The following is a 15,228-nucleotide window of genomic DNA, read 5'->3' as shown; positions in this document are numbered from 1 at the left end:
TTTTTCATTAGCTTTCATAGGGAGAGGCAAGCGCAGTTAAGGAACACTCTGCACTCTCCACCCTCGCCCTGGACTCAGCCTTGGCAAACTACCTACCCCTGGGGGGCCACCGGCCGGCCGGCCTAGCTCTGCGGCGGGCGCGCGTGTGCGCAAGCGCAACGGCCTCGGCTGGGGACGGGGGGCGCGGCCGAGGCCCGCACGCAGCGGGCAGGACCTCAGTGAGCGTCTCGTTAGGTCCGGGGCGCAGCGGCGTTGCTAGGAGACGCGAAGGTCGCAGTGTCCATAACCGTCGGGCTCTTTCTGGCCCAGCCCTGGGATCCTTGAGTGGAGAAGGCGCGCACCACAGCGTTCGCCTATGAGCTGGGCCAGGCAAGCGTAACCACCACCGAGAAGGGGACCCGAGGGGCGGACCACCCTCGCTGGGGGCCTCCGGCCGGGGGCCCGGCCCGCCCCGGAAGCCCCGGGCCCGCCCCTTCCGCCCACCGCGCCATCGAGCCTCTCTTCTCTGGTGTTAGGGTAGGTCTTTCATTTGGGCCTTCTTAAATTCGAATCCCACTCTCCCTGGCCACCCCACGCCCCTTCTGGCACCTGTTAACACCTCACGAGCACCCAGTTGGTGGTTTCTAGCAGCACGTTTCAGGGACCAAGGTAAGCAGGCTACCTGTGGGGTCCTCCACCCCTCCCCCCCGTGAGTGACCATTGGGACCTATTGGGGGTCTGCTTTTGTCTGAAAATGAACCATCGATGACATCGGGATGGAGTGTGCAGACCACCCAGTGTTTGCCTGAGACAGTTCAGCAGCAGGCCCAGCAGGCCCAGGAGTGTGACCTTGTCGTGGCCCAAGGATTACATATGAATTTAAAGGTGACCACCAGATCCTGCTGATCCTTAGGAGCAGAAATAATGACATGGAAGAAACACAAGAAGATCAGGGAGGCCAGTGCTCTAAGTGTAAGCCCGCTGGCTGCCTCTGACGAGTCTCCAACAACTTTAGCTTGTCAGACGCTTCAGATGGGTGGGGCGTTCCCAGCAAGCTATATAATAATCATCTTAAGGATGCTTAATAAAATTCATTTTCCACAAACTAGAAACGCAGGCATTACTACTTCGTGTTTGTTAGCATTATAATTCTAACTTTTTTTTTTTTTTTTGGCCACAACACTAAGCAAAGAAATCTTTCAGTTTGAAAGCACAGCAGATCCAGTAATGCCACTATTTCCCCAGAACCACTGAGATGTTTAATCTAGGACTGTGAAATTGATCTTTGCTAATTTTAAATTGTTGATGTGAGATGCAGCTCTTGCTCCAAGAGAATACAAGAGGTTCTATTCCCATGGCCCAGAAACAGAATGACATTATCCTGAAACTTCTGCTTGTGGGTGAGGTTATCCAAACTTTTATAATCTCAGAAGCAAAAGACATGAATCAATGTACTTGCAAAATAAAGGAAAGCAGGGAGATCTCTTCTGTAGATTCCAGATGTTATAGTTGAAAGGCTTCCCCAAGAAAATCACTCGGATGCTTGGTCACATACAAAGGAAAAGGAGTTTTAATGTCAGTGACCTGAAAGCTTGGCGGGTCTATAAGCACAGGTTTTTTGTTTGTTTTGTTTTTCCTTCAGTCTTGAGTCTTGAACTCTGCAGAGGCCTAGGGGCTGTCCTTGAGCTGTTTTGCTCAAGGCTAGCATTCTACCCTTTGAGCCACCGAGCCACTTCCAGTTTTCTGAGTGGTTTGAGATGAGATACTTGGAACCTTGATCCTCTGGTCTAAGCCTCCCGAGTAGCTAGGATTACAGGCATGAGCCACTGGCACCCAGCTTCAAAGGCCAATCTTAAAAGCAATAGAGGAAAGCCAGGCACTGGTGGCTCATGCGTGAAATCCTAGCCACTCAGGAAGCAGAGGTGTGAGGATCTCAATTCAAAGACAGCCGAAGCAGGAAAGACTGTGTGACTCTTCTCCACTTAAGGACTAAAAACAGAAATGGAGCTGTGGCTCAAGTGGAAGAGTGCTAACCTTTAGCCTAAATGTTCAGGGACAGCACACCAGGCTCTGAGTTAAAGCCCCAGAACCAACACCCAAAAAACCCCCCAAAGAACAGGGTGGGGAACAGAAATTAAGGTTGTATTACTGGGCTGGGAAGTTGGCTCAGTGGTAGAGTGCTTGCCTTGCATGCATGAGGCCCTGGGTTCGATTCCTCAGCACCACATATGCAGAAAAAAGCCAGAAGTGGCACAGTGGCTCAAGTGGTACGGCACTGGCCATGAGCTGAAGAGCTAAGGGACAGCACCCAGGCCCAGAGTTCAGCCCCCACAAGCGACAAAAAAAAAAAAAAAGACTATTACTACTTTTAAAAATATATTAATATAGTTCAACTATAAAAGTACCATAAACAAGTTGGGCACTGGTGGCTCATGCCTGTAATCCTAGCTACTCAGGAGGCTGAGATCTGAGGATCTTGGTTCAAAGCCAGCCCAGGCAGGAAAGTCCATGAGACTCTGATCTCCAATAAACCACTAGAAAGGCGGAAGTGGTGCTGTGGCTCAAGTGGTAGAGCACTGGTTTGAGCTGAAGAGCTGAGGGACAGTGCTCAGGCCCAGTGTTCAAGCCCCAACCAACTGACAACAACAACAAAAAGGTACTATAAGCAGTGTAGTCACTACATTCATATGAAAGCAAGTCTGACTTTGCAAATTCCTAAGACAGTGAATGTACATGTTTTCAGGTTTATTTGTGCCATATTTTGTATTTGTATATTCTACATGTAATTTGAATCTTCCTGCTTCTGTGATTGGATTATCAGGCTCTACCACGTTTTTGACTTGTTGTTCATAGCTGGATATTATGCATTAGTGGTACAATGAACTTTTCATGAAAATGAATGGAATTATAGGACCTCTACTGAAACATGACTGACTTGCCATTTTGTCAGGTGTTCCAGATTTTCTGAGCATTTTGATACAATACTCTAATGATGAATTGCCTTAAAATGCAACATGAACCCCAGTCTTAATCAGTGTTATGATCCAAAGTTGAAAACCTTACTTTTCTCTTTACTTTTCTCTGATGTGATCAATATATGATAGTTTGTACAATGGAAAAAGGTGCGAGCATTTATGTAGTTGCTGCTTTGATCAGATCAATCTATATTACTCAAATGGCTTCATTGAAATTAAGTCTGGAACTAAATTGGAACAACTGTGAGGAGTATGGGTTCTGAGTAGAATGTAAATATACTAGAATGTTAAATAAATTCCTCAAAAATCTAGAGGAAGGAAAGGAGAATTAGACCAACTTTTTTTTCATAGAAAAGAATCCATGAGTATTTATGTGTAGTTGATATACAAAATTAAAACAAACGAATCTAAGTCTCCTGATTGTCATCATTATCTTTTATTAATTACAGAAGGAATCTCTGTGTGTGGGGGGGGGGGCTTGAACGTATGGTCTGGACACTGTCCATGAGCTTTTGTGCTATTGCTCTGCCACTTGAGCCACAATTCCAGCTTTTGGTGGTTAACTGGAGATAAAAGTCTTGGCTTTTCCTGCATGGGCTGCCTTTGAACCAAGATCCTCAAGATCAGGCTGCTGAGTAGCTAAGATTACAGGAATGAGCCACCAGCACTGGGCTCAGCAAAGGAACTTTCAAATTAATTAATTAATTAATTACCAGTCCTGGGGCTTGAACTCAGGGTCTGGGCCCTGTCCCTGAACTTGTTTTGCCCATGGTTAGTACTCTATCACTTGAGCCACAGTGCCACTTTTGGCTTTTTCTGTTTATGTGGTACTGAGGAATCAAATCCAGGGCTTCTTGCATGCTAGCCAAGCACTCTACCACTAAGCCACATTCCCAGCCCCTAAACTCTACCTTTTATTCTGAAGATTACCTGAAACTCAGCCTTCTGCCATTTCTCTTTTTGCTACTTATTCCTCTATTAAATCCAGATCAACTAAATTTATTATTCTTGTAAAAGCATTTATTGTGAAATTTCTTTTTTTTATTAAACTTCTCACATCCATCATAAACCATTACATATTTAGGATGATATTCTCATAATGTCAAGGCTGGATATTTCTAATTAATGCAGTGATTATTTTGCTTTGTTTTTCTTATACTTTTGTGTGTTTCTTGGCATTTTTGTCTTAAGAGCATTTGTCATCATTTTGAAAAAATTTTCACAAAATATTAAAGGATCTACTTTGTGAAGTCTGCCTTTGGTGTATTTAACCAACAGAAATATATTGTAAGCCGGGTACATGGCTCATACCTATGGGAGATCTGAGGATCACAGTTCAAAGCCATCTTAGGCAAAAAAGTCTGTGAGACTCCCATCTCCAGTTAACCACCAGAAAACTGGGGTGCTGTGGCTCAAAGTGATAGAGCACTAGCCTTGAGCAAAAGAGCTCAGGGAGCTCTTGAACTCAGTTCAAGCCCCATGACTGATTAATAAATATATATGTATTAAATAGAAAAATGGACTCAAGGAATCATGGTGATAATTTATTTCTGTTAAATGGTATGTTTTAGAGTAATGAAGTAAGTAGCTGAAAAAGACAAGTGCCAGATTACATCTTTGGAACACTAAAGTGTTGGGGGTATAGCTCACTGGTAAACTGGCTTGTCTAGCTTACAACAGAACTGGGGGAAAAATTGGTTGTAGACATTGCATGAATGGACAAACAACTTGAGCTAGAGATGAAGGTCCATAATCACCAGTGACCTACACTGTTTAAAACCAATGATCTCAGTATTGTGACAGCCATATGGCTAGGGGATTTGTGTTACTCTTCCCACATTCATCTATCATAGGACCAATGCCTCAGTGATCCAATAATTGGATCACAGCAACTGAGATCTCTCCAAGCAATGAAGAAGTAGCCATTACTTCCGAGAAGCAAGAAAGGGAAGAAGACGAGAAGACTGAAGCTATATTCCCTTCTTAAGGAAAAAGGAAGAAGAGTACTGCATGTAATCAAATGGAATAGTGGTGGGATATTTGGACAGTCTTCAGAATATATTCAAGGGCATGTATAAAATATACATGCATAGATACACAGATATATGTATGTATGTGTGTATGTGTATGTGTATGTATATACATGTATGTAAATGATTCTAACTATTAGGCTGTTAGGGGGATAGGGAAAAGGGAACAAGAAAGATGGAGGCTGAGTAGGCTTGAAATACATTGCAAGTATGTATAAAGATGGAAAAACAAAAATTGAGTTTTCAGAAACATGCCACCTATTTTAAGGACACTAGAACTAGTGTATACTGGTTTTATTTAGGTCCTGATGGCTGGGGAACATCCAGCTTAGGGGTCTTAGAATGCGGGAAGAATTGCCTGGTACAGAATGGGAACAATTGGGATGCCTTTTGTTGGCTGCCCATGGCCCTGCTTGTACTGATGATTTCATTTGGTTCTCAAGTGGTGTTCTAAGGAGCCAAATGGCCCTTGGGAGAAAAAGGTTCGCTACCCCTAAGTTACACCATAACTCCAAATGCAGTTTTATTTGGTGAAGAAATAATTCTCTATAGAACTGGAGCTGTGGCCCAAAGTGATACAGTGCTAGCCTTATAAGTACAGAGGCTCAGGGACAGAGCCCAGACCCCAAGTTTAAGCCCCATGACCAACCAAAAAGAAAAGATAAATGGTTCTCCGTAGAAGTGGAGCAGTGACTCAAAGTGGTAGAGTATAGCCTTGAGCACAAAAGCTTAGGGTCACTGCTTGGATCCTGAGTTCAAGCCCCATGACCTACAATAAATAAATAGTTTTAGGGCTTGGGAGTATTTTTATTTTGTTTACTGTTCCAAATAAGAATCTTGGAACTGAGTGTTAACATTTTAATAATGTTACTGGTATTCTTAACTGGGATTCATTGTAAAGATGTTGAAAGTTGTTATTGTTATCTATTAATGTTGTTTTAACATCTTTCAGGAAAAAAACTGGTAATAAAGCCACTCTAGCAATGGCTAGTTCGGATGTGAAACCAAAATCAATAAGTCGTGCCAAAAAATGGTCAGAAGAGATAGAAAATCTCTACAGATTTCAGCAAGCAGGCTATCGGGATGAAATTGAATATAAACAAGTGAAACAAGTTTCTATGGTAAGATTTATACCTCTGTAAACCTAAATTTGAAATGAGTTTCTGCTTGCCTAGAATTCATGAAGTCCTGGGTTTGATTCCTTAGTACCACATAAACAGAGAGCAAGAGCTTACGCCTGTAATCCTAGCTACTCAGGAGGCTGAGATCTGAGGAGTGCAGTTCAAAGCCAGTCCAGGCAGGAAAGTCAGTGAGACGCTTTATCTCCAATAAACCACCAGAAAACCGGAAGTGGTGCTATGACTCAGGTGGTAGAGTGCTTGCCTTGAGCAGTTCAAAGCCAGCCCAGGCAGGAAAGTCAGTGAGACTCTTATCTCCAATAAACCACCAGTAAACCGGAAGTGGTGCTATGACTCAGGTGGTAGAGTGCTTGCCTTGAGCTGAAGAGCTGAGGGACAGCACCCATGCCCAGAGTTCAAGCCCCATGAAGCACCCATGCCCAGAGATTAAGCCCCATGACCAACAACAACAACAAAAAAAAACCAAACCAAAAACCAAACCAAAACAAAACAAAAAAACAGAAAAAGCCACAAGTGGTGCTGTGGCTCAAGTGGTAGAATGCTAGCCTTGAGCAAAAGAAGATCAGGGACAGTGCCCAGGCTCTTGAGTTCAAGCCCCAGGACTGGCAAAAAAAAGAATATATTAATATATATGCATTTAAAAGCAAAGGAAATGGGAGATAATGACAAGAAGCATTGTATTCATAACCTGACTGAAAGACTGGTAACCCATTTGAACAGCTACATCATCATCATCATCATCAACATAAACACTGGGCTCAGTACCTTGAATTTATAACCTTACTTGGGAGACAGAGATCAGGACATCACAGTTTGCAGCTTAGTATAAACAGGAAAAAATGTGTGAGACTCTTCTCTCAGCCATTGGTTAGACATGGTGTTGCATACCTAGGCAGGGGAAGCATGGAGGCTGGGCATGGTAGCATACGCCTGTCATCCTAGTGGCATGGGAAACACAAATAGGAGGATCACAATCCAGACCATCCTAGGAATAAATGAAGACCCTATCTAAAAATAAATAAAAGACTTGGTAGATTCATTTGGCTGGTATGAAGGCTTGCCTAGCAAGCTCAAGGCCCTAAGGTTTACTCACCCTGAGAAAAACAAGCAAACACAAAGCCAAATAACCAAAGAATAGTTGAAGGGAATTATGAAACTCTCATTCAGGGGGAGACTGAGCCTCAGAAAGATGATTTGCCAGGCAGCTTTGGCACATTCAGAATGCTCTCAGCTGTTATTGAGTAACTGAGCTCTTATACAAGTGAGCCATTAATGGTAGACAATGACATGTCCTTTTACCTCAGATAATTTCATAATCAGATAGGCAGATTGTTTTGTAACTCTTATTTCCTTCCTATGAATTCACCCATGAATAACAGAGGGATTCAATCATATTTTAATGGAGATTGTCAATGAGAAAACACTTACAGCTGGTACCTAGAGGCTCACACAAATAATTCTAACTACTCAAGAGGCTGATATCTAAGAACTGAGGTTTGAAGCCAGCCCTAGCAGAAAAGTTCTTGATATTCTTACCTGAAATTTTTTTTTAAAAAAAGGAAAAACAGTGAAAAAAAACTAAGGGACAGCATCTAGATACTGACTTCACACACATACCCAAACAAAATACTCATTAAAGAACTTGAGGTATGGCTTAGGTGATAAAGCACCAGCTATGAGTGAAAAAAAAAGCCACACCCTGAGCCCTAGTATGAGCATGTACGTGTGTGCATACACACATGCGCATGTGCACACACAAATACTGATTAAGTGAAGAGTTGATGACTGATTTTAACGTACCTGTCTTCTCATAGCAACTGAGGTCTTACTCAGACCTCATTACCAAAAGATAGTGTCCAAGGCTTTTAAATAAGAAAAACACAAGCATTATTATTTTAATGCTGTTCAAGAATATTTTTAATACCTTGTCTTAAGGTTGGGATGCCAAGACAAGTGTAGTGGCTCACATCTCTAATCTTACCTACCAAGGCAGTTAAAGATGGCCAGCCCAGGAAAATAAAAGTTTTGAGACTCTACATCTCAACCAGTAAAATGTACTAGGTGCAGGTCTTTCATCACAGGAATCATAAGTAGGGTCATGGTATAAGCTAACCTGAGCAAACAAAGCAAGACTATTAAAAAAAAAGTTTCCAGATACCAATGGCTCATACCTGTAAGCCCCACATACTCAGGAAACTAGGTTCTGAAGATTGCGGCTTGAAGCCAGCCTGGGTGGCAAAGTCCATGAAGTCTCTTATGTCCAGTTAGAGACAAAAGAATCTGGCAGTAGTTCTAGTGGTGGAACATGCACCTAGAACAGAATAGCACAAGGCTCAGGACTGGCAAAACAACAGCTGCCATGGGGAAACTCAGTGCCAAGTGCATGAGGGAGCGAGAGAAGCTAGTGCTTGGCCCTGAGAAATGCAGTGAAGCAGTTGAAAATAGGTTTTGGAGTCCATGGGTTCAGCATTTGTTTCCTGACTCTACTTCTTTCTGGCTGGCTCCACTTGCATTTTCTCACTGTAAAATAACACTGACTAAATAATGTTTAGTCAATGACTGATGCTGTCATTAATGAGCAAGAACTATCTTAGAGTACAAAATAAGTATCTACAATAAAGCCAGATGGTAGGCAAAGTATGGTGCTTTTAAGAAAAAGAATTTAATCCCAGCTACTTGGTAGGTGTAGATCAGAAGGATCACAGTTTGAGACTAGCCCATGTGAAAAAAAAAATTAGTGAAGCTCCATCTTAACCAATAGTTGAGTGTGGTGGCATGTATCTGCCATTCCAGCTGCTTGGGAAGCATAAGTAGGAAAAATCACACCATAAACGGGGAAATAGAATCCCTATCCCCCAAAACAAAGCAAAAAAACACTAGAGCCTAACTCAACTGGTAGAGCAACATCTTAGCTAGCACGGGTCTCTGAGTTCAAACCTCAGTGTTACCAGAGAAAGAAAAATGGAAAAGCAAAAAGAATTTCTGAGGAAGATAAAATGACTTTTGTGGGGTTGGTCCTCAGAAAAACCTTCATGTTCCTCAGAGTAGATGCAGTGCATTTGAAAGACAAATCGGATGCTAGCTGAAGGCTTGCCTGAGATTGGAGTGTCCCTTTCAATGTGCAGCAAGGTGAAGGCTAGAGTAACGCTCCTTTTCCTTACTGATGGAAGAGCATACACTCTCCTGGGTGCTGTTAGAGCCTGTCAACCTCACTACCTGAGCAGAAGGTAGGAGGACTCAAGAATTGTACCATTGCATGGCATCATAGAAAGAAGGTCCAGACAAAACAACAAGGAAGTTCAAAGCCAATAGGAAGAGCCGGGAACCAGTGGTGCACATCTTTAATCCTAGCTATTCAAAGGCCAAGATCTGAGGTTTGTAGTTGGAAGCCAGCCTGGGCAGAAAAGTCCATGACACTTGCACCTCCAAATAAGCACTTACATTCCAGAAGTGGAGCTGTGGCTCTAGTGGTTGAGTGCTAGCTTTTGAGCACAAAAGTTCAGGGGCAGCCCTGAGTTTAAGCCCCATGACTGGCACAAAGGGATATAAAAAAGAAGAGATAGAAAAAAGAAAAATGTCTGGAAACCATGAGCACAGGCCCAGTCTAGCTGTGTTTAGGATTGTCCCTTATAATTGCTCTGAAGATTCTGTAAAGAAAGGGTACACTATTTATTTGTTGAACAAGATATTCTTGAGCTGGTTTCCAATGGCTCTCAACTGTTAGAGGTTGAGCTCTGAGGATCAGTATTCAAAGCTAGCCTGGCAGGGAAGTCCATGAGACTCTTCTCTCCAGTTACTACAAAAAAAAAAATGCTGGAAATAGAGCTGTGTGGCTCAAGTGATAGAGTGCTACCTTTGAGCAAAAACGGTCAGGGACAGTGTCCAGGACCTGAGTTCAAGCCCCATTACTGCACACGCATGCTCTATTTCCATTTCCAGCCTTTTGTTGTTGACACACACACACACAAGTTAATCTTTGAGACTTGTAACTAACTTTTAAAAATACCTCCTTTCCCAGCTGAGGCACAAAGGAGACATGGCATACTGCTAGAATGGTTTGCTGTGTTGCTATAAAGTAAATGTCACAGGCCCAGTGCCGGTGGCTCACGCCTATAATCCTAGCTACCCAGGAGGCTGAGACAGCACCCAGGCCCAGAGTTTAAGTCCCACGACCAACAAAAACAAAAAACAAAAACCTAAATGTCACAGAAGCAACCAATCCTCTCAAATTCTATTTTATGCATAATAAATGAGACAAAAAATGCAAAAGTCAGGCATAATGATGCATGCTTGTAATCCCAGCACTCAACATGGAGGAGGATCTCCCATTCAAAGCCAGTCTAGGGTTCATAGCAAGCTCAAGGTGAACCTGAGCAGCATAATGGAATCTTGTATCAAAAACAGAGTCAGGCACCTGTGGCTCATGCCTATAATCCTAGCTCCTCAGGAGGCTGAGATCTGAGGATGGAGGTTCAAAGCCAGCCCAGTCAGGAAAGTCTGTAAAACACTTATCTCCAATAAGCCACTCAGAAAACTGGAAGTGGCGCTGTGACTCAAGTGGTAGAGTGCTCATCTTGAGCTAAAGAGTTGAGGGACAGCACCCAGGCCCAGAGTTCAAGCCCCACAAATGACAAAAAACAAAAACAAAACAAAAACCAGAAAACATTAGTAGAAAGTAAAAGACCTGGCAGCCATCTTTTCTTCCAACGGAAAGCTGGGAATCACATGTGTGGAACATGAAAGAGAAGGGTTTCTGTGTGAATGGTGCTGAAGAATAAGATAAACAAGGTTTGGTTTTCTAAAACTGAAATAATGGGAAGTTGACAGATCCAGGGGGAACATAAAAAAAAAACCAATAGCACATTGACCTAACCAGGAAGACATAACTTTGAATTTGGAAAGGGGAAGGAAATGTTCAAATCAGATAAAGTCAAAGAAGAAAGTGTAAAATAAGGGCTTATTTAAAAAAAAACAAAAACAGTAGCTGGGCGTGGTGGCTCAAGGCTATAATCCTATTTGCAGAATATGGGGAATGGCCATTAAAGCCAGCCCAGTGAAGAAGTTCATGAGACTCTATTTCAATCTGATTGGATGTGGTAGTGCGTGTCTATTACCACAGCTATGAGGAGATGCACAATAGATGTGGGTGGCATTACTCCCAGCAACATGGGGAAGCACAAGAAGAAGGATTATAATCCAGTAAGCCTAGGCATAAGCAAGACCCCACCCCCCGAAAAAAGTAAGGGGCTGGAGATGTGGCTCAAGCAATAAGAGTACCAGTTTCCTAACAAGTGTCAAGGCCCTAATGTCAGTCCCCAGTACTATGCCCCCCACTACCCAAAACAAAGAGAAGCATGATATTTATTTAAGAAAAGACCATGGGGGCAAGGAAAGATTGCTGAGGACTTTGTATTCATGACCTCAAGTTTCTATTAAAAATGGTGGACATCAGGCGGGGCAGTGGCTCACACCTGTAATCCAAGTGAATCAGGAGGCTGAGATCTGAGTTTGAAGCCAGCTGGGGCAGTAAAGCCTATGAGACTCAATTAACTACTAGAAAACTGGAAGTAGAGCAGTAGCTCAAAATGGTAGAGCACTAGGCTTGAGCACACACACACACAAGCTCAGAAACAGCGCCCAGGCCCTGAGTTCCAGCCCCACAACCAAGAAAAATAAAGAAAAATGGACATCTACGTGAACTTGAACTTTGGGCACCTTTAGCTATGTTTAGCAGTCACTTGCAGTAGTCCCTGCATGATCTCCATCATCTGCAGTGGTTGCTTTTTATCCTGAGGCCTGGACCTATCCCTGGTCGCCATTTTCTCCTGAGGGTGGTAGTGGACAAAATGACAGAAAGAAGGCAGAGACCTCAACAGATGAGAACAGGCTTTACTCCTGGCTGCAGGAGACTGCATGTAACACCAGAGTCAGAGAAACAAGGAGTGGGGAGTGGGGGTGTGTTTTAAGGTTTTTTGTTTTTTTAAATAAACTCAAATGTAAGATCTTCTCTGGAATGTCTTTGTCTTGTCCTATTGGGGGTTTATTGTGCAAATTATACTGTTTGGGGTTTTATGGTAGGGTATCTACTCTTCTGATGCCAACAGTCCTGTAATTTCAGATAAGGTCAGGATGAAGTTTTCTTAAGAATTACGGGGGAGGGGGGTTGTTGGGGAAAAGGGGTTAGTGGGCCTTGTGAGCAACATAGTGTTAGGAGAAAAAAGCAGATTCCCATCAGGGAGGCCTTACTTTTATCTGGAGTGCTAGGTTACCTTGGCCACAGTGTAGACATTTGGATCTACAAAGCAGATTCTAGTGAGAAGCCCTGGACCAGTTCTACAGTCTAGATTGCAAGTTTGATGTATGTCCAATACCATTTTAAAACTTGTTTTTGGGGGCTGGAAAGGTGGCTCAGTGGTAGAGCACTTGCCTTGCATGCATGAGGCCCTGGGTTTGATTCCTCAGCACCATAAGCAGAAAAAAAAAAAAGCCGGAAGTGGTGCTGTGGCTCAAGTGGTAGAGTGCTAGCCTTGAGCTGAAGAGCTGAGGGACAGCGCCCAGGCCCAGAGTTCAGGCCCACTACGGGACCCAAAAACAAACAAAAAACTTGTTTTTGGTGGTACTTGGATATTTGAACTTGGGACCTTGTGCTTGCAAGGCTAGGGCTCTACACTTGAGTCTACACCCTTAGACCAGGTTTTTTTCTTTCTTTTTTTTTTTTTTTCTTTCTTTTTTGTTTTGTTTTGCTTTGCTTTTTGACATAGAGTCTTGTAAATTTTCTGCCAGGTTGACTTCAAACCAAGAACCTTCCAAGTCATTAGGACTTTAGCTGTGAGCCACCAGCACCTGGCTTCAATTGCTGACCACTTAAAAGTTTTGGTACTTCCTTTTTTTTTTTTGGTCAGTCGCAGGGCTTGAACTCGGAGCCTTGACGTTGTCCCTGAGCCTCTTTGTGCTCAAGGCTAGTGCTCTACCACAGGAGTCACAGTGCCACCTCTGGTTTGTTAGTGGTTAATTAGAGAAAAGAGTCTCACGGGGACTTTTCTACCCAGACTGGCTTTGAAACATGATCCTCAGATCTCAGCCTCCTGGGTAGCTAGGATTACAGGCATGAGCCGCTAGCGCCCGGCAATACTTCAGTGTTTAAAATGACAGTTGTGCTTTTAACTATTTGATAGTGAAATGGGAGGTAAAGTAAAACAGGCATTACTGTGTTTATATTTTTGTTTTTAATTGTGCAGGTAGACCGCTGGCCAGAGACAGGATATGTGAAGAAACTCCAGAGGAGGGACAATACCTTCTATTACTATAACAAGCAGAGGGAGTGTGATGACAAGGAGGTGCACAAAGTGAAGATTTATGCTTACTGACCTCTCCTTTGTACCACTTGGTGATGCTTTAACATTTGTGGATTCCGTTCTGCAGCACGTGAATGCGACTTTCCCGAACAATTCAAAGTACATAAGTATTGTGACTTTCATTGGCTGATCTTCATGGATTTGAAACACAAAAGCCAGGAAACTTGGCTTCTACTAATTATCCTATCCTGTTCAGAAATAGAGCTGCAGATATATTAAAGATGTTCCCTTCTTGGCCCTAATATTTCTGACTGTTTAAACCATTCTGCTTTGAGAGAAATAGGTCCATTTGAAGCCATTGCAAGTGGTAAGGCTGGTGTTATTATTTTCTTATAGCAGATCATGCTCTACCCAACACCCCTGCTCACTTTCACCTCTTTGTGACCACATCGCTGGGCTGTCAGCACAGCTTTTCTTGCCTGTAGAGTCCTTTGCCACTTCCTTGACAGATGTGAAGTACCAAGAGTAACACCCACTTGGGAGTGGCCCTCCCAGTAATTGCCAGTGAATAACTAGACAGATGGGGGAATACTGCCTAATTTCCCCAGTAACATGTTAACTGAGAAGTGTCTTCTGCTAGCTTTCTGAGTTTCCTAGTAAGGGTTGACACTTGGGCCAACTGGATAGAATATTGTGTTGGTCCCTGTCTGTCCTGCACTCTACCAGCGCTTGTTTCCCTCCTGAATCACCCACCTCCTTGCACTTAAGAATTGCCCTAGGATCAGTGTCTGAGTCCCCTCACCTGAGACCACTTACTTTACCTTGTCTGAAATCACTGTGCAAGTCAGTAGCCCACTGTTCACGAATAACAAGGCATGGTCAACCATTAGGCCTTAAGAAATTGCCTTCGTTGCTTGTTTTCTCTCATATGAGGAAACTAGATCTAAAATACACATGGGGCTGGGAATGTGGCTTAGTGGTACAGTGCTTGCCTCATATGCATGAAGTCCTGGGTTTGATTCCTCAGAGCTACATTAACAAGAAAAGCTGGAAGTGGCAATGTGGCTCAAGTAATGGAGTGCTAGCCTTGAGCAAAAGAAGCTCAGGGACAGTACCCAGGCCCTGAGTTCAAGCCCCAGGACTGGCAAAAAACCCTGAAATACACTTGGACATAAACAGGACTCTTAAGCATTCACATATAGGAAGACCAAAGGAGGATGTTCTTAGGGGAGGAACATGAAGGTCCAATACCTCTGTGCCTCTGATCATATAATATTTATTGGAACAAAGTCCAGGAAATGGAAACAAGAGTTTCATTTTTATTTTTGTATCATTTGTTCCTTTATCTGTCTTTGGAGGGAGAGAGCAAGGGGGGCACAGAAGTGGAGAGACAAAGAGTGAACAAATGCAGCAGTGGTACTCAGTAGATATCATGTCAAAAATGAACCCTACAATTTGTGGATATGGATGGGAGGGAAAAACTGGGAGAGAGCAAAGGAAGGGGGTGATATTGTCCAAAAAGAAATGTGTCCCTTACCTGACATGAAATGGTAACCCTTCTGTATATCACCTTTATACTTACAGTAAAAAAAAAAAAAAAAAAACCAATAAAAAAGTAATTGCCTTCAGAAGAATGGCAAGTAAACACATAAGGCTATGCACAACATCAATAAAGAAAATTCAAAACAACCTTGAGATTCCATCTCACCCTACTTAGACTGGCTAACATTGAGAAATGGAACAATAAATGTTGGTAGCATGTGGGGAAAAGGGAACCCTGTTGCATTGTTAGTGGGAATGTAAACCAGTA

At 43.0% G+C, this 15,228-nt stretch overlaps 1 protein-coding gene across 5 annotated transcripts; it reads left to right on the top strand.

The window, feature by feature from the left end:
• Positions 1–451: 451 nt before the first annotated feature.
• Meig1 (meiosis/spermiogenesis associated 1) lies at positions 452–13,719 on the top strand. Of its 5 annotated transcripts, none has more exons than XM_042686158.1 (4): positions 469–648; positions 4,808–4,966; positions 5,937–6,105; positions 13,362–13,719. In XM_042686158.1, coding segments are annotated over exons 2-4 (300 nt in total). In that variant the 5' UTR covers positions 469–648; positions 4,808–4,964; the 3' UTR covers positions 13,491–13,719. The 5 variants fall into 5 exon arrangements, with proteins under 5 accessions (XP_042542094.1, XP_042542092.1, XP_042542091.1 ...); XM_042686157.1 differs by having other exon boundaries at positions 4,808–5,061; XM_042686160.1 differs by lacking the exon at positions 4,808–4,966 and having other exon boundaries at positions 452–516.
• Positions 13,720–15,228: the final 1,509 nt, after the last annotated feature.

Source organism: Dipodomys spectabilis, unplaced genomic scaffold (genome assembly GCF_019054845.1).
Source record: "Dipodomys spectabilis isolate Male_0828 unplaced genomic scaffold, ASM1905484v1 ptg000096l, whole genome shotgun sequence".
NCBI classification, from domain to species: domain Eukaryota; kingdom Metazoa; phylum Chordata; class Mammalia; order Rodentia; family Heteromyidae; genus Dipodomys; species Dipodomys spectabilis.
This window is presented reverse-complemented; position numbering and strand designations above follow the sequence as displayed.

Coding starts and splice junctions, on each gene's coding strand:
- Meig1 (XM_042686158.1), top strand. Junction 6,106..13,361: donor AAGTGAAACAAGTTTCTATG/GTAAGATTTATA, acceptor TTAATTGTGCAG/GTAGACCGCTGGCCAGAGAC.